General features: G+C 40.3%; 1 protein-coding gene across 3 annotated transcripts in view; it reads right to left on the bottom strand.

Annotated features, from left to right (window-relative positions):
* The window catches only part of enox2 (ecto-NOX disulfide-thiol exchanger 2), a 181050-nt gene that overhangs the window by 1081 nt on the left and 154284 nt on the right, over positions 1–25685 (bottom strand). For all 3 annotated transcript variants that reach the window (XM_063494455.1, XM_063494456.1, XM_063494457.1), the window contains 7 exons: positions 25422–25528; positions 21278–21392; positions 16660–16847; positions 13991–14131; positions 7505–7561; positions 6571–6676; positions 3903–3988 (listed from right to left, as the gene is read on the bottom strand). In XM_063494455.1, coding sequence (XP_063350525.1) covers positions 3903–3988; positions 6571–6676; positions 7505–7561; positions 13991–14131; positions 16660–16847; positions 21278–21392; positions 25422–25528 — 800 coding nt within the window. The remainder of the gene's footprint in view (positions 1–3902; positions 3989–6570; positions 6677–7504; positions 7562–13990; positions 14132–16659; positions 16848–21277; positions 21393–25421; positions 25529–25685) is intronic.

Here is a 25685-nt window from a genome sequence, read left to right as displayed (position 1 = left end):
TTAGAAGCCAGATGTTGGAGTTAAGCAGTAGAACTATTAATTATATCATGTCTTGTTGGAGAGCTTATCACTACACGTAAAACCCCTTGATTTATTTTTTGATTTAAAATCATTTTTAATTTTTTTTTTAAATTTAAAACTGTCAAAGTCTGCTCATGGCACTGAAGTAAGCGGTGCAACTGTGTTTTAATCAGCTGGGACATGTGACTATGATCGGTTCATTCCTCTTGTTAGCAGACCTGAGGAAGGTCATTCAGGCCTTTATCTCCTCCAGACTTAATTATAGTGATGTGCTTTTTTTTTTTTCGGGTTTTACAGGAAAAACATTAAGAAACTACAGCTAGTCAAGAGTCCTGCTGGTGGAGATAATCTATCACATTAGCCACGTCCTTACTGTCCTTCACTGACTTCTTATTAGAGGAGTTTAAGATTTTTGCTACCTTTGAAAACTTTGCGGGAGTGGGAACCTTTGTGTAACTCAAACGCAGCTTGGCCTTCTCCTGTCACTGCTGTACAGACTCATTAGCTGAAGAACTCAATGCTTGACTTAACCATCAAAAAGTTCTTTTTTCTAAACCCCTTCTAACTACCAAACTTTTTGCAATACTTTAGTAGTTTTAATTGCAATCTTTCTAACTTACTATTATACAGATTTGTACCAAATTGCAAGCTGGTAAGTTGACGGGTGTCCATATGCCGTAAGAACATCTTTAATTAATCCTGGTACAGATTCTGCAAATTTCAAGGCTCTCGTGGTATTTTAATTATAATGTGGGAGACGTTGGCCACAGAATCTTTCATATTCACCTGGGCTTAAATCCGGTGGTTGCACAGCGTAGCATGTGATTCATATCCCTTTCCTACTCAAACTATTCAGTGACTCATGGTATCCTGCGGATGGAGACATTGTCATCCTAGAAAAGTTTTAACCCTAATAGAAAAGTTTCATTATAGGATGAAGGATAAATCATTCAGAGCAGCTATTTTCATCTGTTACAATGGGCAGTGCGTCAAATTACGCATGTTAGAATAATAAAATCTTGACCTTTCCGTGACTGTGAGACAGACTGCATTGCACCCCATTTATAGGGACCGTCTTTCTTTACATGTGTGCGGCCTTTGGAAACTCTCTTCTACTGTAGAAGAAACTGAACAGCTGTGTGCTCATATTGCTTAATCTCACAGAAGTGCGCTGAAGAAGTTTCTAATGTTCTAGGCTTTTTGTCAGGAGAGCCGCGAGAAGTCCCAGATGCAGTGTCGGTACTCATTACGACATATTATGCAAGATAATGTGATCAATTTTCATGCATGATGCCCATTCTTTGTTCCAGACATCAACCGACACCCAATTTCATCTGGATCTGGTAATTATCGGGCTGATTTTGTGTAGTCTGCAGATTGCAAAAGGGGGCGAGTTAAGCCATAGAGAGCATGGTTTGGGGTTAACAGAATCTCTGGATCCCCTTAATGTAGTGCTCAAAACTTCAGGCTTGTCAGATGTCTTTGAGCTAATTTTCAGTTATATTTGCACAACGACGCACATCAAACTCGGCACAGATGAAAAATATACTTAGCCCATAATTACAACTTTACAACTGAATCGCAAACATTTTAGTCATACCCATTAGTGAGAAAGTGTACTCATGCTTTTCAATTCATTTTGTTTTCAGTGGAACCATCTTTTAAGGGAGGAAACCACTTTGAGAGAAAAATGCTTATCACCAGCCCTTGTTAGGTCACCCAGTGAGTTGTTCATAACATTCACGCTTTATTCTCTTACACACTCCACACCTCCTCTACACTTAGACTCACAAAAACGTTCAGTCACATGGGTGGGCTGAGGATCAGTCAACCTAAATCCTGAGGTGACGCTGCCAAGATTCACTGTACAAGCTGCTGTAAACATCCCACAGTGACTTGAATTAATAAGTAGATTGTTTAAGAGCTGCACTCATGTCAGGACGCATTAAGGGCCATCATGGAGATAGGACTAGAGTGTCATTACACACAATGAAGCCGTGCGCGATTGTGAGTGTGGAGCGACCAGATAAGGAGAGAGGATTGGACTCGTTGTTGGGGAGTCCAGCCAGTGATATTGACAAAACTCTGTGGGCTGCTTAATGTGTGTAGCGAAGAGTCTGTGTGGGAACAACAGATGTACAGGCAAACTCAGACGCACACAGACAGACAAGCGTGGGCGTCCGCTCACATTAAAACACACTCAAGACAAAAAAAAATCCCCAAAAGGCATCAGAGAAGTCCGTCACACTCTTTGCATGTGTGAGAATGAGTCAGGTTGGTGATGAGCATATTTAAAGAGTTGCTACAGAGAACACTCATTTCTCGTGGCAGCCACGTCGATGCGGTTGAGACATCCGCATTTTTGCCAATTAATTCTACTAAATGATAAGTTGTCTGAAATCTGTAAGGGTTTAATGTTTGCTCAGCGCCTGGGAATATAAAGGGATAGGCTGCCATTTTTTTCCCCCTGAAGGTCTTCTTGTTGGGGCGGAGAGGAGAAGTGGCCATTAATCTTAGTGTTGCTTTTTTGGAGGTGACACTGAAAGTTGGCATCTTGAAAGCCTCATATAAGTGGCAGTGAAGAGCGATAATGTGTCTAAAACGCCTCGTCGGAAAGATGGGGATGAAATAGCCTCAGCGGACAGAGTGGAAGCTGAGGACGTCTGAGGATTGGGCGGTGTCTGGCTTCAAGTGACATGAAGAAGGATCTACTTTTAATACGTTCCCGCATCAGGAAAAGTCATAACAAGCCAGATATGAGTAGACATGTTTGAAGTCCACATATAGAAAAGTGAAACTGTCAAAGTTAAACTTTCACTTCACCACATTATTAGGTACACTCCTTCAACTGCTTTTTAATGCAAATATTCAATCAGCCAATCGCACGGCAGCAACTTAATGCACATCCAGTCATTTTTCTGATGGTTGCTTCCAGCAGAACAATGACCCATCTCACAAAGCTCAAATAAACTAAGCTCAATGAACACATGGCATGGTGTCCTGAACATGTCAATGAGTTCATTGTACTCAAGCGGCCTTCACAGTCCCCAGTCTGATGTTTACTGTGATTGGTTATGTATTTTTCTCAGTAAAGGTGGAGTGTCTCTTTTCCAAGAGACCTTTTCAAAACAGTGTCAAAACCCACAGTTAGCTCACAACATTTTTCTATATTTAACAAAACATTAAACATTCTAATAATAATAAATACCAAGCTGTACGCATTTAGAAGGCAAAGAAGAATGAGCACTGTGTAAATGAGTTTTTAGATGTGTTGGTGTGCACATGTTGTCACTGCTGGAAAACACCACCAAACCTTTAAATGATAAGAGGAACCCAGCTTATATAGGAAGCCACTCACATGACCCAGGTGTCTTACAATATATGAATACCAAAAATGGTTTTAATCTACATCATAAAGAGAGACAGAAATTTGAAAATGTTAGAAAAACATACTTTTCATAAAATGGTGATAGATAAATATTGAATAAATTCTCAAAATTTACACATTTGAACTTACAGGGAAGCATTTACATGGCTAATGAAAAAAACATATATATTTAAACAGCAAGCTCTCAGTTTATCCCAGTTCAAGTCAAAGACAAAAAAAAATGTTGCTAAATACCAAAGGGGGCTAAAACACAGCGTTGTGTAAATCTGTTTGGACAGACACATGTTATCATTCCTCTCACCCATCTCTTGGGGAGAAAACAAATATTTGTATTGTCAAAGGGCTCTAAAAGCAATACAGCTTGTGTTGATGGGACAGAGGGGCCTTGGCATACAAGCCCATACATCAGTCCTATACAGGAAAGGGACACGCTGCCAGTACAGGTGCATATAATCCACAGTAGAAGAAGTTTTGATTCGTGCGAGTCTGTTACCTTGGTGTCCAAACGCTGCAGGTATGAACAGATGTACTCGATGCTGGCTCCAAACGGGTGGACGTGCAGGAACGTTGAAATGATCCCTGAGGTAGAACAAACAAATCGTGGGAAGATGTTAACACAGAGCCATGTCACAAACCTCCTGTCACCCATAAAACGTCGATGAACTACACAAGTATGTTCACAACGCCACTTTATCTGACTCTTTCTCCTGTCCTCTGGCTGAGCTTCGAGTGGCGTCTCCCAGAGTCCCACTACTGTTAAGAGCCTCTTGTACATTGTGGCTCCAGATTAGAGAGAGTGTTTAATGGTGGCTTTGATGCCGTTGTCTCTCATCAAAGCCCAACTCTCCCCTAGCTCAAACAAACCATCTGCTATCAGCTCACAGACAGGGCCAGGAGAGAGAGGTAATCCTCCACCTCTGTTTACAAATCACCTATGCAGCATTGAGGTACCCTGATTTGAAAAAAAAAGCAAAAAAAAATGAAGCAAAAACAAGTTAAAAACAAACATCAATAACAAAAAATAGTGAAAGCAACAATGATTTCTGCTGGGTCAAACACCCAAGCAAAAATATAATAAACATTAGAGTCTTTTTAGAGGAAAACAGTATTCCAAGACTTCATTTTTGTCACCTGCAGGAGGTCAATCGATACTTGAACACAAACAGTGTGCTCGTCTGGAGCTGCTCCACTGACAATGATTAAGAGACCGACTGAGAATCTAATGGCGCATTTAGATAGCACACCAAGTTAAAATTCACGATGATTTATTTGCAACAATTCGCCCACTACAATCGTTTTGCTGTCCATGCTTATTCACCTTAAAAATCAGCCAATAAACACCTTCTCCAACTGACAGCAGACGTTTGCTGGAGCAATATGCACCCACTCTCTGCGTGTGTGTGTGTGTGTAGATTACCAGAATGTGCTAGTGTCAGAGCTCATGATCATTACATTGATGAGAACATAAAAGATGACAAATGGTGATTTTCACTTCCAGAAAGGAACAGACACTGCTGCCATTCCTCTTATTTTACACCACATTTCTTTCTTAGAATTGTATAACTATTACGCCTGAAAGCTGACACAACTATCAAGTACCTGAAGAAACAAACCAATAAATATAAAAAACACTTGAACTTTAAAAGTTTCTGTAAAATGTTCCATGAGGCAATTCCAAAAATAGGTGATTGCTCTATAGAAAGGAAACCTTTGAAGCTACAGTCACATTAATGGAAACAGGGGTTGGAGACCGAGACACAAACTTGCAATATTGTTGCCTTTGATATGGTTGCCTTGAAGACTGAGACTAGTTGCAGTCAGTTGTTGTCTTCAAAGTGACTTTGGTGGATCAAGACATTGAAAAAACAACAATAGAGCCAAGTCAGTCTGCTACTGAATGAGGTCAAGTTGGCACTTGAAAAATTAGAAAACCTGAAAATCCCAATAAAACAAGTTTCCATTAACTACATGCAGAGTCCAAACTCATAGATTTAAAACTGCAATTCAGAAATTCCTTCACAAATAGTTAAAAAGTAGCTGCAGGATGGTGATTTACCTGCACAATGACAGGCACTGTGGAACCTGGTCTTTCAATAAGATTATAACCAGAATGCAACCAGTTGGCAACCTCTGAGTTAAGTCTCATAGTTGATCATTATTTGCAAACCTCAGCCAATCTGTCTGAGTGGGACTGCAGCCAGTCTAAGGAAGACTGCAACTGTTTGGAGACAAGTTGCCTCCCACCAGGCAACCTGTGCTATCGCATTTCAATCTTAAGCAGTCGAAAGCAGCTGGTCAAGGCAATTATTTGCAATTGGTCATCAAAAATGAAAAACAATGCAACCCTTGATTTTTACTTGTCGCAAGGAAGCCGTCATCCTTTTTTTCCCCATAAGCCATAAATGCAGCGGTTGGTGCAGCATCCAGACTTCCCATGCAGCAGTTGTCAGGTTTGGTGTTTCTGAATCTTTATCCAAATCTTCCTATTTTCTGTCTTCAAAGCACTCTGACACTTTGTGTGCAAGTGCAGGGCCATGAATGCTGAGGGCAGCTCGAGTAAGGTGTGTGTTATAATAATAAACTCTGCATATAAGAAACACACATTTTTGGAGAAAGAGGCATGAGGCATTTGAATGTAACCTGGAGCTTATGTTTGATGCTTCACATGAAACACAAATACATCAAAAAAACCACTTTATTTTTAAATTTAGGTTAAATATTACTTTGTGTTAAGTATCTGCAATTCAACAAACACAAAATGCAAGTGAAACAACTAAGCTTTGAGAGGATATTCAGGTTTCCTTTGCCAGTTACTAATTCCCTGTATCTGCTGAATATTCCTAGATATTAAGATGAAGATAACCTTTAGCGCTCCCTACAGAAAAATCAATTTTTTATATTTAACTCCACCAAGGTATTAAGAGCAGCAACCATGTTCCACCCAGGGATCAAATGTAGCTGTAAGCTTGTGTCTTGGCAAAGGGCACACTGAAAAGACAATTTACTTAGCATGTTTTGATGAGAAACCAGAGCTCCCGGGGGGAAGCGTGGGGAGAGGATGCAAACTCCACACAGAAGGGCCCGGGTCTACCACTGAGCAGTTCATGGGTTAAGAAATGTCTCAGTGAGAGTGCTGGGAAAAAGTCAGAGTGTCAGCGTACCAACTAGCAGAGCTTCCCTCTCGGAGTGGACAGGACTTGGTGGATTCCTCTCTGTGGGACCTTCTTTCTCCTGACTGCAGGACACCACCGTTGATGCTGTGGCTTCCTACATGTGTACAACACACACACACGGTTAGCATAAATCAGTCTGCAGACAGCCACTGGCACTGTTTGACTGAGTTATCTGGCGTAATGTAAACAAATTCAAATTTAGGCTGATGCATGGGACACAATAAAAAGACAATCATGCACAAATAAGTGTGACGAGCACACCAGAAAGTTTCACCACCAACATGTCAATCCAGAGAGACAATGAAAACGGGGATAATGAATGAGGAAGGGGATAATGAAGCGAGGGAGGATATTCAGCCAGCAGCTATATTTCTAATAGAGGGAAGCGTGTCTCGCACATACACAATGACAGAAGAGAGGAGACGAGTTTGAAAAGAACAAATAGAGGGAGAGGGGAAGAGACTTGGAAGGCAAACGATCAAGCTGCTTGTTTCAGATCTCTGACAGGTGGCAGAAAAGAGGCAGCATAACAGAAGAGATTTTGTCTGTGTTTGTTGTTCTACATAGTACGGTGCGTACCATTTCCACTTCTAGTGTGGGATCCCTGGTGGCCTTTTTTTTTTTAATCCATCCATAACACCCTGTGAGTGTGTCTTGGTGTGTGGGTGTGTAGACATATGCACATGTGCAAGCCGTTTTGACTTTATGACTCCTTTATTTCCTAGCCCACTTGTGTCTGGGTGATTTATTAAATGACAAATGCAGTTGCAGTGAACTGGTTTGGCCCGTAATGATCTGTCATGTCATTGGAAGAGGAGAGAGGGGAAAGTCAGGAGGAGGAGGAGAAGGAAAACAAGAAGAAGAAAGGGAGAATGAGGACACAAACCAATATGTGGAGGATTGAGCATTTTTCCCCACTTACGCTGCTTTGATTAGCGCTCTCCTCGCTTCCTCTGTCGTCTTGCTTCGACATCTCCAGCTGTAGCACATTAGAAACATATGAAGAATAACACACTGAGAAACAAGCCAGGCACCAATGTATGCAGACAGGGAGGAGGGAGGTCTTAAAGTTGTTTATTTTTAGAATAATGTCCAGATATGAGCTGATTGTGAAGAAACAAGAAAACCTAAGACAGTAAACTCCATATGGATGTAATTAACTCTTTCTGAGTCAAAACTGGCACAAACAAGTCAGCTATTAAATATGTAACAGTGTGCGTCCTGATTTTTCTGGAATATAAAACAGCTCTAATGATACGTTAGTCCATCAACAGCAAAGTAATCTACAGCAGACCTGCTGAATGATCAGCTTAAAAAAAACAAACAAAAAACCCCAGCTTGTCAGGTGTAAGGATTTAATGCATGTTGCTGTCTTTTATTGTTCGCTGTCTTTTATTGTAGCACACTGATGGTTTTTGTGATTCTTGGTTGAAGGGCATAAACAGTTTGAAGACTTCACCTTGATGTCTGGGAAACTGAACAGCCTTGTGGACTATGTATACATAATTTAATTTAAACTACGTGTTTAATTCATTAAAGTGACACAAAAATCAATTTAACAGATGAAAAACAGAACAACTTCAGATGTAGGAATGTTCAAAATGAGCTAGTCTTCAAAAGTGTTGTAGCTGTTCACAAAAGTGTATCAGAGGGTAGTGTAAAATTCAAATACTGGAATAAATGGTAAATTGACTGCATTTATAAGGCACTTTCTCAGTCTTCTTGACCGCTCGAAAGTATTGAGGACATTTTTTTCTTTAGATTGTTGTTATGGTGCTTTCTTCATTTTAACATATAGCTAAATTCAGTGATACTGGACGGGTTTTCACGGATGTACAGTATGTGCACTTAATTTGGATTTAAGTCCACACTTTGACTAGGCCACTCCAAAACCTTAATTTTGACCTTGTTTATTTACTAATTTTTTCAGCCATTCAAAGGTGGACTTGCTGGTGTGTTTCGGATCACTGTCCTGCTATGTTACCAAGTTGAGTCCAAAATATAAAAATTAGGAGCTTCAGAAGCTGTCAGAGTGTCAAACAGACCCACTGTAGCTCACCGACGCCTTTATCTTGTGACAAGCAGTTACTACAAATAAAGTCATTTATGGCTAGATACAAGTTATTATGGACTGTTATGGATTCTACATACACATCAATTGCTTTATCAATTTCTTTACTGATTTATAATCAATATTCAGTCTGGAACAATTTACTGGCTCTGGACCCAAACACAGCGGAAAAACAGTGTTTAATAAAGGCTTGCATTTGACTCAGGTGTGCAAAGCTCCAACGCCACAAGTTAGACTGTCAGATAAACCCGCCAAGGCATACAATTAAATGGATAGGACTCAACTAGAATTGGTTTTAGATTGCTACCCTTATCTCTGGCTCTAAATTATGCTTTTTATCATAAGGAATAATTGTGGGTGAAGCTGAGTTTACATTTACAGTGTGGGAGGTTTCCAGTGAAAATAAACTATTGAGTTGCATAATGGGAAGTGCTTTCCTTATATTAGGTACTGGAAGTCTGAATATCCTGGCTTTGTCATTTATATTGTCTCACAAGTGGTAACTTACAATACTAAGTCAGTGAAATGCCCCTTTACTCACAAAGGAAAGCAGCCGATAAATCCCAATGGAAAACTCTTAGTGACGACAATAAAATACATATAAAGAAATGATAAAGATGTTTGTTGTGATCATAATAATAAGGTTAATGGCTTCAATGACCTGCACTTGCGTCGGTGAAGTGATATGTGGCGACAGCTCGCTGACAGTAAGGACAGTGACTGAACCAGTGAAGAAGAACTGATGGCATGAGAGATGTCCTCGGCATGACAAATCATCCTACATTGCCTGCTAATCTTCGGAGAAACCAACACCCCAAAATTGATTTCTCTTTCTCCCTTTAATGAGACTGTCTTTCATGATTCATGTTTGCCCATATGCAAGAATTTAATTAGCATATTTCCCAGGGCTCACAGTTGTGGAGGGACACATTTCTAATCAAACCCATCACCCTTAACAAGTTATTGACAACCCTGTCATTCCAGCTGATCGGAAGAAGAAGAGATCCGTTAACAAATGACTAACTCAGCTCCGCGTCGCATGAAACCTGTTATCTCCGAGCTAACAGACAACACACGCAGAGGCTCCCCACATAGTTTGAGAGCCTTTCGTTTGTATTATCATCCAATTTAATAGGCGATTTAACCTGAGGCTCATTTTAATGACAGCCATTTCTCTCATTATACCGAGCGAGAAGGAACATTAACAAACATAAGCACTTTAGCACTCGGCGCATGGGACAACACCTGAAACATTAGTAAACATGACACAGCAAGCAGAGAAAAATGACCCATGAAAACTGAAATTGTTTATAAGATTGAGGATTGTGTGTCTATCAGTGGAAGAGTGTAGTAATACAGCTTGACACGAATCAATATTAAATGGAAAAATGTGTCTCAGTGGAAGAAGCACATTTAACTAATGTGTTTTTTTGGGATAGGCAGGGTTGCTCGATGGTGGCAAAAATCCTTTTATCATGATCAATATTCAGATGACCATTTACCACAATTACTCAGTTCGGAAAAATACTAAATTTACTAAAGAGAGTCATTTTAAGAGTGGCACTATAGTCGTTTTATCTAAATCACCTTGTTTTACTCATCACTGCGAGCTTAAACTGAATTGAAATGTAACTGAAATGAAAATTAGATTCATTGTTCAGCCCTACAGACAGCGCTGTACTCCTCATTTCTTTGTATTTTGCTTCCAAGGAGCCAGACTTTCTTGTATTTTTTAAGTGGTCTTGAGCAATAGTTCTCAAGGCTTTCTGAAGGTCTTTCAAAGGTTTCACTCATTTTCATTCCAGTCCTTGTACCCGACCGTTTTCAGAGGAATGCTTTTGTTTGTTTGCGGAACCACTTAACATTGACCTATGAATCATTCAAGCATTAAAAAGGCACCTAACTCAAGGGATGAGCCAGTGTTATGTCAACACAGACGACTGAGCAAAGAATCAATTTGAAATTGTTTGTTACTAGCAGTCTTTTCCCAAAAAACAGCAATGCAGATTAATAAAGCAGCAGGTGTGGCCACGTGGCTCCTATTTGGCAGGTAATATCCCCCAATCTGGTGACCATACTCTGACATCGCTGCGATCTGGTAGTTACAGCCTCTCTGAGAGAAAAAAAAACTGCTTTGTGTGATGCCAGTGCAGATGCATTACACAAAGGACAAAATGTTCAGGACTGAGAGCGCATGACTGGGTAAGGCTGGTGGTCGGTGTGACATAAAATCTCAGCTGCAGAAAAGTGAAGAAACCATTTGACTTTGGTCAACTGTGCTCAATGTGTTTCTAGTTAAAAAAGTGAATTAATTTCTTTGGTATTTTTGTCATGCGGGTGTTGGGAGAGCATACAGTTCAGATGGTTAGACAGCCTGCCTCACAGAAGAGAAAAACTCTTAAAAACTGCATTATCTGGTGCAGACGAGGGCACGGTGAGATGGGATTTGCTGCTGGGGCTGCCTTACTGTTAGACAAACAGGTTACAACCTAAAGGCTGAAGGTATTTATTTTGGCAGTAATCTTCTTGCTGGCATGGATGTTCTGCAGAGAGTTTTTAAAAACTCTGTTTACACCTAGGTATGTTACTTGGATAACGATAAGGGCCTTGAAATACTCAGCATTGTTATAATGAGGCAGCAAGGGCCGGTTTTCATTTTATGATAGTAAGGATGTAGAGATAATGATTGATGAGCCTGTGGAGACTGATTAAATGTACCCGACTGGGCAGGATGCTGTTGAGGGTGCGTGCGGAAAGTTGGCCTTAAGGGAGTTATTTAAAAGAAAAACAAGCCTTGCTAAGAGTGATCGCTGTTTTTGGTGAAATAATGCTACATTCTGCTTCAGTGTGCTGTCACCCACTCAAAGATGAGACTCTGGCTGACCAAGGGAGTGGTGTTTTAGAGGCATCACAGCCCAGTCTTCTGTATAGTCCAGCTTAAACACTGAATAAGGTCTGAATTAAAAACTCTAAATATGGGTACATGAAAATCTAAAGCCTTGCTTGATTTACATTTAGCTTATGTCATTTTCTCATAGGTCATCTTCTTGACCATGTCCAGAAACCATCTACTATAGATTGGTCTCTGTAAGCCTTAAACTGTATACTATATGAATTCACAGTGGAGTCCAAACTTTCCAAGGCTTAAGGCGGCGCTTCAGGTGAGAAAACACTCAGACAAATCCCATTTTTTCCCCACTGGGTTGTGCATCGTGAATTGGTTCCCCAGGGTGAGACTGTTAATGTGGACCTTTACTGTACTGTCCTGAGGCGTCTGACAGAGAAATTTCAGCTGAAAAAACTGGAACTGCCACTGTGTGCTGGTTCACAGCGCGCAATGAAAACAGAGGAGTTTGTTGGCTGCACAAATACAATCTTCACTCACAACCCGGATCATTAGATTGCCAAATTTGCCTCCCTTCATCTAGATCCCGAAAATGAAAATAAAGCTGAAACATTCCCATTTTGACACTCTAAAGAGGAAGAATACATAAGAAGCACTTCCTATGAGAGAGCCAAAAATAGCATTCCCACTGAAAGTAGTTCAGAAGTGAACAAGATGGTGACCTTCAAAGTGGCACTGGCCAAATTTACAGCAGGTAAGGCTTGTGATTCGTGTGCACCTTTCTCTCTGAAGTTTTTGTGCACAGCTGTACAGATTTCAGTTTCTTGTGCAGGTCTGAGTTTGGCCCCATAACAATATGAAAAATTGTAAAGAAGGACTAAGTGAATACCAGGTTGTGATCTAGGTCAAGCTGTGCTGTGGACTGAATTTTTTTCAAACGTTTGAAATAGTCAGCACAGTCGAAGCACAAGCAGAAATGGTGGAACCGAATAAACAAAACAGAGGCTAAAACTCACTAGTTAGTTTTGCAATTAACGTTGACAGTCATATTTCTGCTCTACAGTCAGCTAGTGCAACAAGCTGCCATTTGGACGAAAAATGATTTGAAGATGGAGAACAATTACATTCAGTCTGTTACCATTTACAAGGGGAAAAATACCACCAAACATCACTTAAGAGAAGGTGAAAGTGAGAAGTTCTTTTTATTTTTTGATTATTATTTTATTATACTTTGATTTTCAGTCAACAAATGAAGTGATCAGAGCTGAAAGCAGCTGAAAATGGAACTACCTGGAAGATATGGTGCGGCTATAATTTACTCAATTTGTTTCTATGGATGCATGCAGAAACTGAAAAAAATGTTTGAATACACAAATGACACACAGTCCTATAAATGAGTATTGGTTAAAATGTTCTTTTGTTTTTTAGTAGGGCACATTACTATTACATAAACAGAGGGAATTCATAAATGTCATTTTACTGAACTACTTAGAACATGAAAGCTGCAATATTAATATTTTTTGGAGTAAAATTACAAATGAAAAACTTGATTATATTGTGGTTTAAATGAATAAACACTCCAGGGAGGAAAATGAGAACGAAACTTCCAGTAAAAGTCAGAAATCTCATTGCAGTCTGTCCTTTTTTCCAGTTTTGATATTTTGAAGACCCCATTCATGGTAATGGTAAATAGCCTGCATTTGTATAGCGCTTTACTTGGTCCCTATGGACCCCAAAGCGCTTTACACTACATTCAGTCATCCACCCATTCACACACACATTCACACACTGGTGATGGCAAGCTACATTGTAGCCACAGCCGCCCTGGGGCGCACTGACAGAGGCGAGGCTGCCAGACACTGGCGCCACCGGGCCCTCTGACCACCACCAGTAGGCAACGGGTGAAGTGTCTTGCCCAAGGACACAACGACTGAAACTGTTGGAGCCGGGGCTCGAACCGGCAACCTTCCGATTACAAGACGAACTGCCAACTCTTGAGCCACGATCGCCACGATTCATGCTGAAGTGCATTAATTTCCTTTTTCAGACTTGTGATATTAAATACTTTATACATGTAACTGTGAGCACAAAGGTTCTCATATATAGTTTGATATTTATATGGTTCAGCCACCATTGAATGGTTTGTTTGTTTGCAGTCAAGCACACTGGTTTTTCTTGAGTATTAAAGTCCACCCAATGTGGCTATTTTGGGATCCTGATGAGTTTAGAAAAGCTTTAAACTAGTTCAAAGTGATTTTCTCAACCCCAAACTACTTACTGTAACATTCACATTCCTCGCTGTTTATTTATTTATGATTTACATCTTTAATTTCTTTTGTGCACTGAAACTTCTTGAAGGCCTCGGACTAATTTCTTTCCCATGAAAGTGCAGAATAATAACTGTTCTAACAAACAAACTCACTCTCCTATGAAACGCACCATGGCAACGCTCACATGTTCCCAGTGAAAGCATGCATGTCTGTCACACCTACCTGCATTACGTGTGCGTTTTGCAGGTTCTGGAGACCTTCTTTCAGGTTCTGCACTTGATTTTTCAGCTGTTGTTTGTCCTCCAAACTCTTCTCCAGCTCGGCCTCCCGCTGTTTTAATTCTTCCCTCATTTTTAACAGTTGCTGTAAAAACAAAAAAGCGACCACATTAAGCCACTAATGCCTCTGTGAGCTAACTAACCGTGACAATGCTAACCTCATAATCAACCTGCTCTGAAAGCAGAGGAACAATACGCCATTTGTTCATTAATATTTAGCATCTAATCCCCATACTGGTAATTGGAACTTCAGCTCGATACAAAAAAGCAATTAGATATGGATGTGAATTATATGATTAATAAACATTTTTACAGAAAGAAAAATTCTGCTCTCCTGCATGTGTCCAAGAGGAATAATTTTGCAGATCTTTTAGTCAAAAATGAATATGCATGAATATAGAAGAAAAACTCCTAATAGGGATCTTAACAGGAACGTTCATTTGGGTTTCATACTTGCTTTGAGTACCAGAAGAGCCAGTTTTGAGAAAGCTTTGAAGGCTAACAACTAGATTTGTGTCCAATTTGTCTGAAGTTTCTTACTGAACAGATAAAAAGATTCACCTGCTGTGTTAATTTCAACACAAAGGCGGTACGCTTGTAGGAGGGCGGTCTTTGCAGCTAGGAATTTTCGTCTGCACTCCTAATCACTCAGCGCTTTTTGTCTGTTACACTATAATTCACAAGAAAACGAGACAAGGTTGTCAGTATGTGCTGATATTTTTATTTACTTTTTAGTCTGAGGGACTCTGCAATGCAACCTGTGGACGCTGACAAAGGAGAGGTATCCCATTTCAGTGCCTTCCAGTTCATTTAATCCATTCACCTAATCTTTTCATAAACACACCACGGGATATGTAAGTTGGAAAGGTAATTACTCTCCGTGAGCAGAAATGAGCAGCGGGGGTTTAATGGATTTTTCTTCTTCTAAACATGAATTGATCATAATTTCCATTACCTGAGACACCCAGAATGAGTCAAACTTTAGCAATGTAAAGGCAAATTTAAGGATTTCTGACATCCTATGGCTACTTATTTAAAATTTAGAAAGATTATTATCCTGTAAGGTAAAGATTTAGTAGTTAAGATAATATTTCAGTGGTCCTTTTGATTTTAATCAGCAGATCCGGTTTACACTGCTGAAACAGAATTAGAGTTAATTGAACTTAGGCATGTCCTTGTTTGACATTTGTTTCCCCATTTTGCTGCAGAACTACTCAACAGACCTTATAAAACTGTTTGCTGATCTGCTGTTTTCAAGGTCAAGAATGAAAGGCTCCAAAACTAACCCATACAAATAATAAAAACTTTAAATGACTTAGCCAATATACTCTTAAAGATTATCCTCTTTACTTTTGGACAGCTTTCAGTGTGGCTGCTTTTTCCCCCAGAACAAAAAAATACTAAAGCCAATTCCTTGTAGAGGATCAACAGTGGTGATGAGAGCTGTGTCCTCAGCTATGACCCAGCATGTAGGCGTGTAGGGTCAGGAGGGTGATCCAGGGGATATGGGTCACTTTGCACCTTCACTTTGTCCCCAGACTGTTCTGACTGCAATTTTCCACAATCTGGAAACCAGGTGGAAACTCTGCAGGCACTGTGGAGACACAAGTGCAAGGAGACCAGAAAAAACACTTCTGTGTAGGGATGTAAAACATGAGCTGAACAAAAATGGGTCCAGAGGTGCATGAAAAGATGAAAAGATAATGCTGCATGTGAGAATGCATGAATTCAAATTATTTTTTGAATTTTAGGAGCCTATTAACTAAACTTTGTAGACTTGAACCTCTAAAATTGTCTCTGCATGCTTTCTGACATTATTGACCATCTCAGCCTCCTATCTTTCAGAAAACCTGACCTCACTTCTTGACCTTGGGGTTGAGGTCAAGATTCAAATTCGTCTTTGATTTTTAGTAGATGCACCTGTGGTATGAATTTGAAAATCCTAGGTCTCCTCGTTTTCGAGTTATCACATTCACAAACTTGGGTGGGTGACAACAAAACCCCATCAGCTCAACAGCTGAGGGGTAAAAAGTGTTGCATCCTGTGTATGCTGTCCAAGTGTGACATGAAAATGTTTTAAAACACTTAGATGGGTTTCTTCTTAAAGTAGGAAATGTAAAAAGTTATTCAGCAACTTTTAGATTGAAACCTAGTTCATGTCATTAAAATCCTAATAGAGAATGTTTTTTCAATATCTTTTCTTGATTAAATGGTCTGAAATGGTTTTAATAGCCTTGGGTTCGTTCCAAGAATATGCTGTTTGAATCACAGCACATAGCTCTCCAGTTCCAAATAAAACCCATTCTGACACTGAACAAGTGTTCCTGTAAAACTGAAAATATTTTTCAGCTGCTCTTCACAGATGCTCCAGACAACTGTGCTTCTCTACGTGCTCCCAAATAGCACTTAGTTACCATTTAAAGTGCTGGGTCGTGGATAAACGACAGCGAAGGTTACACCTTGCATAGAAAAATTCAACGAGTTAACCTGAGCGACCTTATTGGTACAAAGTACCCAGTGCAGACAGGAACCAATAGGAGATTAAACCCATTGTTGGACAGAAGGCTGGAAGATAGTGTCTCTGTATGCTTCTGTGTAGACAATAAGCATCACCTTCTGCATGCCTTGTAGAGCTTGCTGCAGGAAGCTGAGCTGCTGTGAGTGAGTGTTGTCCTCCTCGCTCCTAATTGGCAGATTTTTGCCTTGTTCTTGTTTTAGCAGCTCCACCTCGTTCCTGTAGGCGTCCAGCTGGCAGCGTAGGGAGTCGTTCTCCTCCTTTAATGCTTCTGCTTGGGAAACTCCTACATAATAAACACAGAGAAAATTAAATATTCTGGTTATCATGGATCGCCACCGGTCATTCCATGTATTCATTTAACACCCCTAACAATACGAATTCTAGTTCAGATGAGGCTCAGTTTTACTGTGTCACTTCTGATATGGTGCTCTTGAGTTTTCCCCGACCTGTTTGTTCTCTGAAGACGTATATATTAAAAAACAAACAAGATAGTAAAGGTTGCACCTCTGACAGTGACATGTGCAGTCATGATTGCATCGCTCCTCAATCACAGAGGCAACAGCAGGAGGTGACTATTAGAGCATTGATAGCAAAAGAGTTAGGACAGAGCATGACAGAAAAAGATGGTATTCATCTATAAAGCAGCTGACATCAAAGCTCCAGAAAGCTTGGTTTACATCCCATTATTTTACCCATTGTTATTTTATTCGCAGTTGGAGGATTTCTTTCACTTGGATAGGCATGAAATTTACATACCACCCATCCCTTGATCAACTTCAGGAATACACACAATCGATAATGAAGCATTTTCTGTTTGCAACCACTTTGATTTGCACCTCTGACTGGCTTCAGCTACCCAACAATAATGTCTGAGGCACAAAGGCAGCCATCAAGGTCAGAAATAATGGACAAAAACTGATATCTCAGAAATAAAGTTGAAGAAAAGGCTAAAGTGTTGTGATGGGATTGTGTTACCTGCGACGTGTTATGTTTCTGATATATAATTGGTAAAAATCTAATTTATTAATAAACATATTATCGAAACAGTACTTTGTGTTCACAAGTCAGGCTACACTGATTTTTGAGATGTGGCTTCTTTTTGATCTAAACCGAACACCTGGAAAGTTTCAGATCTGCTAAAAATCCAGAGGCAGACGCTCCCTTTGGTGCAGGTTTTGTCAGAGAAACATTTTGCCACGTCTACACACAGACACATACAGATTCACAAGATGAAAATCATGCCAGCTAGAGTATCACGGCTGGCAACAACTCACTGTTATATCCTGGACTTAAATTGGGCTGGTTTCAGCTCAGGCACATTTACTTTTCACTGCCATCAGGGGACACCCAGCCTCACAGATCTATCTTTAACAATGTATGTAATTCTTTATCTTAATAATTCAGCCAAGGACTAAAATACATTTTCAAACAAACCATTGGGTTTAACAGTGGTGTGAATAATGTAGTGTGCATGAAGTATGGTCTCCCAGTGGGTTTGTCTAAAAGCCACCTTACATATCCACTCACTGTTTTGTCATTCAGATAAAATAGATGCCAGGAGAAGATGGATTCAAGGTAGGGAGAGAAATAGGTCAGAAAAGTGACACAGAAGCTTATTGTAGTTTCCTTTCATGAAAGTAAACCGCTATCAAAGTCTATTTCAGTTAGCCAGTTGCTACAATAAGCTAGCCAATACGTTCCACTGCTAGCAGGGTTAGCTTACATTTGCACACTGTTCAATACAAAGTACTGAAAGCAGTGAAACAACATTTATGTCTATAAACAATTTTCCTTTTAATGTAATTATCAGAAAGGCTGGACCATGATTATTAATTCCCATCTTTAAAGTTCAATGCTTCAACTTTTTTTTACTTCAGTGTGGACCTTTTGTATGCAGAAATATTTTTCTGCCAGTCACAGTTATACGTTACACACTTATGAACCTCATACAAATCCCAATTTAATCCCTGCTTATAGCAAAAATATATATATGATGTTTGATCAACTGAGAAAGTGCTGTGTCTCCAGGTTAACAGTGAGGATATCATTCAAAGACATTTTGAAATTGGAACCAGAGGCTCCTTCCCTTTCATAACTCGAATGACAGCGGCTTGGCAAGATATAAAAAAAAAAAAAAAAGTTGAGTAAATCCAGACTGATGAACAAGTTCACTGTATGAAATTTTATAACTGACCTGGGGAGGAAAGCTTGGAGAAAACTTCACCTTTCTACCCATAATGCTTTTCCTTATTTTCTGTGTACTGTTACAATAGTGCATGCTTACATTAAGCACTGCAGAACTTTCAAACACTGAGGTCAGTATATATGAAGGTTATCCCTGTGAGCCAAAAGCTCAGGCTGCTCTAAATGTTTACTTTGAGGCATATTTTCTACTCTGGGCTCTGTAAAATGTCAATGAGACTGGATAAACTGATGTGGTCACATCAGGCGAACAGCACTAGCTGTGAAAGATGGCCCCAACAACTCCTGTTCAAACGCTTTTAGTAGGGGTAGCAAATCAAAGAAAAGCTGGGAAAGGAAAGAGGAAGGGAACGAAAGCAGCTTGTTTTAGACCGGAGACTGGCTGAACCAAGCTGAGGGGTTTGCACTAATCCACAGTATAAGATAAATACAGATTGGACAAAAATGTTACTGATGCAAAGCTACAATTTTAGAGTCCACAAATGACTTTGGAAATGAGCATAAGCCAGAGGTGGTTAGTGTCCTCACAGGAGAAAAGGTTGCTGTAAGCTGTGGGCGCTCTTTGTGGTGTTTGAATGCTCTCATTGTTTCTGTGTGAGTTTTCTCCAGGTACTCTGGTTTCCTCCAGTAGTCCAAAGATGTGTGTGTAAAGCTAATTGGTGATTCTAAACTGCTGATCTGTCCAGGATCTACCCTTATGTCAGCTGAAAAAGGTGCCTCCCCCCAATCCCAGTTAAACCAAAGCAGAAAAGGTAGTTAAGCAAACAAGCATTGTAGCTCCCCTTTAGAAAGCAGACTGAGTAACCAAATGTAAATGATATTTAGCTACTTTTCAAGCATTCTATCTAACACAAAAGGGCCCAAAGTCCAACAGTACAACGCTGTCAAGTTGGTGGAGCACTGTCACTTCTATATACCATGTCCAGGGATCAAACACCTATAGTATATTAACGTACTCAAAGCTGTAATAATCCCAGAGTGTTCTAGCCAGTAGCTCTCAACTGGATATTTGACCTGACCTATTGAGTAAAAGAGAGTAGATTGGGAGGAGGCATTATTCCATGAGATCTGCTTAGCTCCAAAGATGTCCACTACTATATCGGTTCTGCTCTCCTACTGCAAGCCTTGAGCAGAAGCTCTTTGGGAAAGTGCAATACACTGACTGGACTGGGGAGATAAGCCCCATCCTGTGCGAGTGTGTGTGTGTGCATGAAAGCATGTCTTGTTAGGTTTTGTGTGGGTGTTCACAAGTGCTGCCTGCAGTCTATCATGGAGGACCATTGGCAGTGTTAATGAACTCTTGCTGGGCGTGTGTGTGCGCGCGTGTGTGTGTCCATGCTGGGTTTGTGTGTGCTCTTTCCTCCCAGCAAAATGAAGGTTTGAGGTGAGAAGTGTATTGATCTGAGAGCCTCATCAACTTGGTGTGAGGAGATGTCAACTGCTTGGCCAGATTCTGTTACGTAACAGGCAAAGCTATCGACCTGCAGATATCCGCGAGTGTGCACGTAGGCATACACCTTCGGGTGTACAGTCATGCACAGAAGCGGCTCTTTTGCCTTCTACTCTGTACATGAGTCAGATGCGGAGCATCGATTCACTTTTTAAGAGGCTGCAGTCATAGCACAGGTGTTTTTAGCCGGGATGGTTGACGTGTAAACATGCCCCTTTGCTTAAAGGTTAGTGAGTAAGGGGGGGGGTGTAACACTCAGCCTGTTAACACAAATACGAAAAAGTGTCACATTAACACCTGCCACCTCAGCCAATCCTGCAGCATTGAGTGAAATGACAGGTCTTTGACAGCAATGCTAATTAATGATAGCTAAACAGCAAGGTTGCAAAAGAGAAGGGGCTGAAGTGACGAGTGCATTTACATACATTTGCATGCTAATTAGAGATGCTGTCATATTAGCAAAAGGCAGAGATCAGGCTGATTAAAAGCCAAGAAGAAACCACACATCTGAGACATGAAAAGAGGCACAGAACATGGGATGAAGAGACCTCACATGTGGTTCCCTGCATGTTGCACCAATGACTACTATAGAATTATTGGGTTATTGTTATGGGGTTTGAGGGATTAGCAGCATCATTAACTTTTGTTGCTTCAGCAAACACAAAGAGGCTCCTTTGAGGGAGCAACAGAAGATTATGGCACTTCAGTGATACCCCAATCTGAAATTAGATGGCAGCTGGCAGATGTGGACAGATTGGCACATGTACATGCTCCTATGTGTACATTCACTGGGGTGGACTGAGGTGAATGACATTCAGCACTTATGTTCAACATTAACTCAGGGTAGCTTGCATATTTGTCAGCAACTTGATGTAGTCTGAATGTGTTTTTTATTCATGCAGAGATGTCAGATGCTTGGGGGATGATTACTGTCGTTTCAGTCAAACAGAGCTGTCTCCCTCAGTTATTTAACAGTCTCTGTGCTGATCCTTTGGAAATCGTGATCAGTGTACTTCCTGTCAAGATGACAGAAGTGCTGAACTGTGGATGCATATGCATACCTGAGTCCTCAGAGTCCTTGCTGTCAGGGGCATCCTCCATATCATCATCAGACATCTCCATCTCCTCCTCTCGTCTGATGCCCATCAGCTGCTCGTTGTGCATGTTTCTAATCTCCTGCAAAACACAGTGAAAAGAGCGACGGGTCAAAACTGCAAAGACTCCAGAGTGATGCACATTTTAGCAGGTGCTGATCAGAAAACTCCTTCAAAGTTGACGCTAAAGGAAAACTGAGCTGCAAAGGAAAACTTTTAACATATCGGTACAGAACAAAGGAGTACGCAGCTGCAGAGGGATGAAAAGGATGATATCAGAGCTAGGGCTCAGTTCCTTCTATGGCTCGGAGAGGGGTATATGGTAGCACATATACGATGAGACCTCACAGTTTTGTACTTGGAGAAAAACAGTACACATTAAAGCAGCCATACAAATGCAACTCTACCATCTGTCAATGAAATCAAAGCTCCTCAATTTCACTACACACCGATTCACAACAACAAACCATGATAAGTGTCTCGGTGCACATTGCGCCTGCTGCTGGTTTTTATGTCCATGTTTTATTCTAATTGAGGGCACATCTGGAAACACCAGCAGTAACTGTAAAATACCAATCTTCTCCATTTCATTTCACCCTCAGACAGAATCGCTAATGACTACATCCATCTGGAGACCAGTAACCAGAAGCAGGTTTCAAAATGGTTTAAAGATTAAGGTCATACCACTGAAATGGAGTGGCTGTAATTGAGACAAAACCTTCCAGGTTTGTGCTGAGAGAAAGTCAAAACAAACAAATTAAATCCTTGTGATATAAACATATGGTCGACTGTTAATACTAAGACTATCATACCACATCTTCATTGTTTGGTCTGTGTCTGGACCTTTATGTAACATGCTCGCATTTTAGTGTAAAATATACATCTCAAAAGAATTATAATGCACAGCTAATTTAGATGTATGATGCATTAGATACACGATTACATGCTCTGACAGGCTTATGCCTAATATTTTAGCTTGTGCTGCAAAAGGGGTCCGGACTTGATTTACACATGTATGCAACACATATTAATGAATATAATGAAAGCAGTTGTTAATATAACAGCTGCACAATCATCTATAGAGCTCAAACTTTGTTGCAGCTTAAAGGTTGAACTTTGAGGCAGCCGATTTAAAGCCAAAGGCATCGATCACTATCATCTCGCCATGATACTCCTCTCTCCTGCGACTTCACTCATTTACAGCATTTAGTGTTCAAAAGTGATTTAAACTTTGACCTCCATTCATTTGTGTTGTCCTCAGGATTCCCATACACTTGTTTGCCATACACCTAGGGGTCATTTTTGACCCGAGGACAACACAAGGGTTAAATCATTAAATATATGATTTGTGCTTTAGAACAACAGCAAAACATACAAGCCATCACTTAACAAGCCTCCATGAGCCTTTAGTGTCTTTCAAAGGTTTTTTTTAAAGCATGATATTCTCTTTATGTATTACACACAACTACACGGACAAGGACACATTATCAACAGGGTGTCTCTTAGGCAATCAATGAAATAAAGACAGTGAAATATGAAAACAAGTATTTACTGAAATAAATACAGAAAGACACATATGGTGAGTTCTGTGTGTACAAACACCATCAGTAGATAAAAAGTGCTAAATCAATGAAATAACAGATTGAAAACAATTTCTAAGGGAGGGAGCAAAAAGCAGCCCAAGAGTAAATACATTTAAAACCATCTGTCAGCTGATGTTATCAGCCTGAGCCCGTGGCACAGGTCAAACAGGTACTCTAAACACACGAGCACATGTGGACACACAACCCTCTGTGTACAAGCACACATCCACTGCACATACACAAGCACACCACATAAAAACAGTGATGGAGAGAGACAGCTGTTGTCTGATTCTGCCTGTGAGCTGCAGCTCCTCAACAGCGCTCCCCGTTCCTCTATTATTCGCCTTTAGGCCACAGAGTGATACTGGCTCTCTCTGATGGTAAACTGTCCCCAAACAAACACACTTACTTACCTATTCTCTATACACTGGACAGTGGCTGCAAGCACTACAGCCTCTAAGACAGATAGGTATAAACAAAATAAAACCAAACGTGCCATTATTTTGATAGTAATGTAAAGAAATTATCATCTTTAATGGCACTATGTTAAAGTCGAAACATCCACCTCTACAGCCACATGCAGTTTTTGACTTTTTAAACCCATTGTTTTGGTTCTCTGACCTTCACACACAATGTGTAGTTGCCTTTTACAGCTCTTGTCACACGTCCATATATAACTAAAGGTAACAGCTTCCAGCTCACGCAGCTGAGTGCACTGTACCAGCCCAGCAATAAAGGCATGGATGTGTTTCTTGTAAGCAATCATAAAATGCAAGTGCACTTTTTGGAATTGTAAGCATTCAGTGAAGCATAAAGGAGCACTGCCTCCTTAGAGGCTGATTTTTTCTATACCTAACGTGAGTAATTCTTCCCTATTTATTTAATACATTTTAGAAGAGTTTTCTTTTTCTGCGTGCTGCAGGTTAAGCTCAAGTGCAAGACTGATCCAAAGCAATGAGCTGACGGATACTAAAATATTTCACAGTGTTTGAATGTACAGGGAGTAAGTGCACTGAGTGATTTATTAGGTTAATCTATACTTGAAGATGCCTACCAGTTGCATGTGACCTCGCTAGTTACGATCACTTTTCCCCAGGCCATTTTCCTGAGCCCTAACAGCCAGAGATAAAGACTCAACTCAGTTTATGCTAACCCAACAGCGAGAGTTGAAATTACTTCACTTATCTCTCACTTTGAGACAAGCACACAATGTCATGAAGTGTCTAAATCTCTTCTCAGCGATTGTAAGTGTAAAACAGCCTGAAGAGAAAACACTTCGAAGGATGTTTTAAACAGGGATGTTTCCTTGTATCAGGACATATTTAGTAGCAGTGTCCACCCACAGTGCTCTCTTTGTTTACATTTAGGGTCATACTGTACACCCTAATGTATGCAAGGAAGGAAAAGAACGGAAAAACCCCCAAGGCCTGATGTAAACACTGTTAACAACATAACAGATTTGAAAACTTTCGATATCTAAGAGTATGTTTTTATATATGTACAAAATTATGATTCGCTAGTGAGTGTATTGCTTAAGGACTGAGTGAGAAATGGCAATAAAACAAAAGGGTCTTTTCTGATGGCAGCATGTGCAATTAAATATGCATCATTCTGCTTTCTCTTACTCAGAGGCCTTAACATGAGCCATTATAAACACAATTTCCACGTTCATAATTCTGCAGTACATCTGATAATTGGAGCGACATTTCTGATTTGCACCACCACCTACCTTCAATGTGAAGTTTTTTGCACAAGTTGACTGCTGCTTCTGCTATGACATATTTTGTTATTAATGAGCATCTTTACTGGGCTTTAACTTGCATCTTAAAACTGTTGTTTTTCATACTATGGTTCAAAGAAACTTACCAATCAGATATGCTCATATATGGTCCATTAGACGCAGGACTGCAACACATGCCAGACCCTCCATTACATACAACCCATCATCATGTCAATTAATGTTCCATTTGGCAGAGAGAGAAAATAGCAAGCAGACAGCAGATGACAAAAGTGCTGTTAGACTTGAAAATGAATATGCTTTTAGCTCTCAATATATGTTCCTCAATCATTTACTTCAGAGAAAGAAAAAAGCCCCCCAAAAATCAACATCTTCTAATTTATTGGTGAAGAGCGCAGGGAAGGCTTGTACAGATTTACCTTTCTTCTTGAACACACTTAGAGGTGGAAGAAACAGACTCACCAAGCACCTTGTATTTCTTCATGGGGGAGGCAAGGCTGGAGGAAGGAGTGGAGGAGGAAAGGGCAGAGGTCTGGGCCTCACTCTGTGTCTGGATCTCGCAATGGCTCGATTGAGAAGGCACCTGCTCTGCAGCCTTGCTTCAGTCAAAGTACTTACTATTACAAGGGCTCTGCTCTTTCCTATTATTTCTTTATTATTACCATCACCTCTTTGGTATCAAACAACATTTTAAAGAGCTTTACATTGAGAAGGCGTAAAACAAAGTGGGATAATGACTAATGTTTCCATAAATGATGTGATTGACACAGTTAAATCAAAATGTACCAACCTCTGCTTGTTTGCGCCACATGTCCAGATTCTTGCGCTGAGCTTTGGAGAAATGGTCCCATGCCTTTTGTTTGGAAGCAGCTTGGAATACAGACACAATCTGTTCAACTGTGGCAGGATGCAGGGAAGGACCAGTGACCACCCAAAGACAGAGAGAGAGAGAGAGGGAGAAAGAGAGAAAGAGAGAGAGGACAGTTGGGAAGGAGCAGAGGAGTGAAAAAGCGGAGTCAACTAGGGATGTAAAGAACTGTGTGTGTGTGAGTGT

Source organism: Pelmatolapia mariae, linkage group LG2, assembly GCF_036321145.2.
Source record: "Pelmatolapia mariae isolate MD_Pm_ZW linkage group LG2, Pm_UMD_F_2, whole genome shotgun sequence".
In the NCBI taxonomy this organism is placed as follows: Eukaryota; Metazoa; Chordata; class Actinopteri; order Cichliformes; family Cichlidae; genus Pelmatolapia; species Pelmatolapia mariae.
The sequence above is the reverse complement of the archived record's forward strand: the minus strand, read 5'-3'. Positions and strand labels throughout refer to the sequence as shown.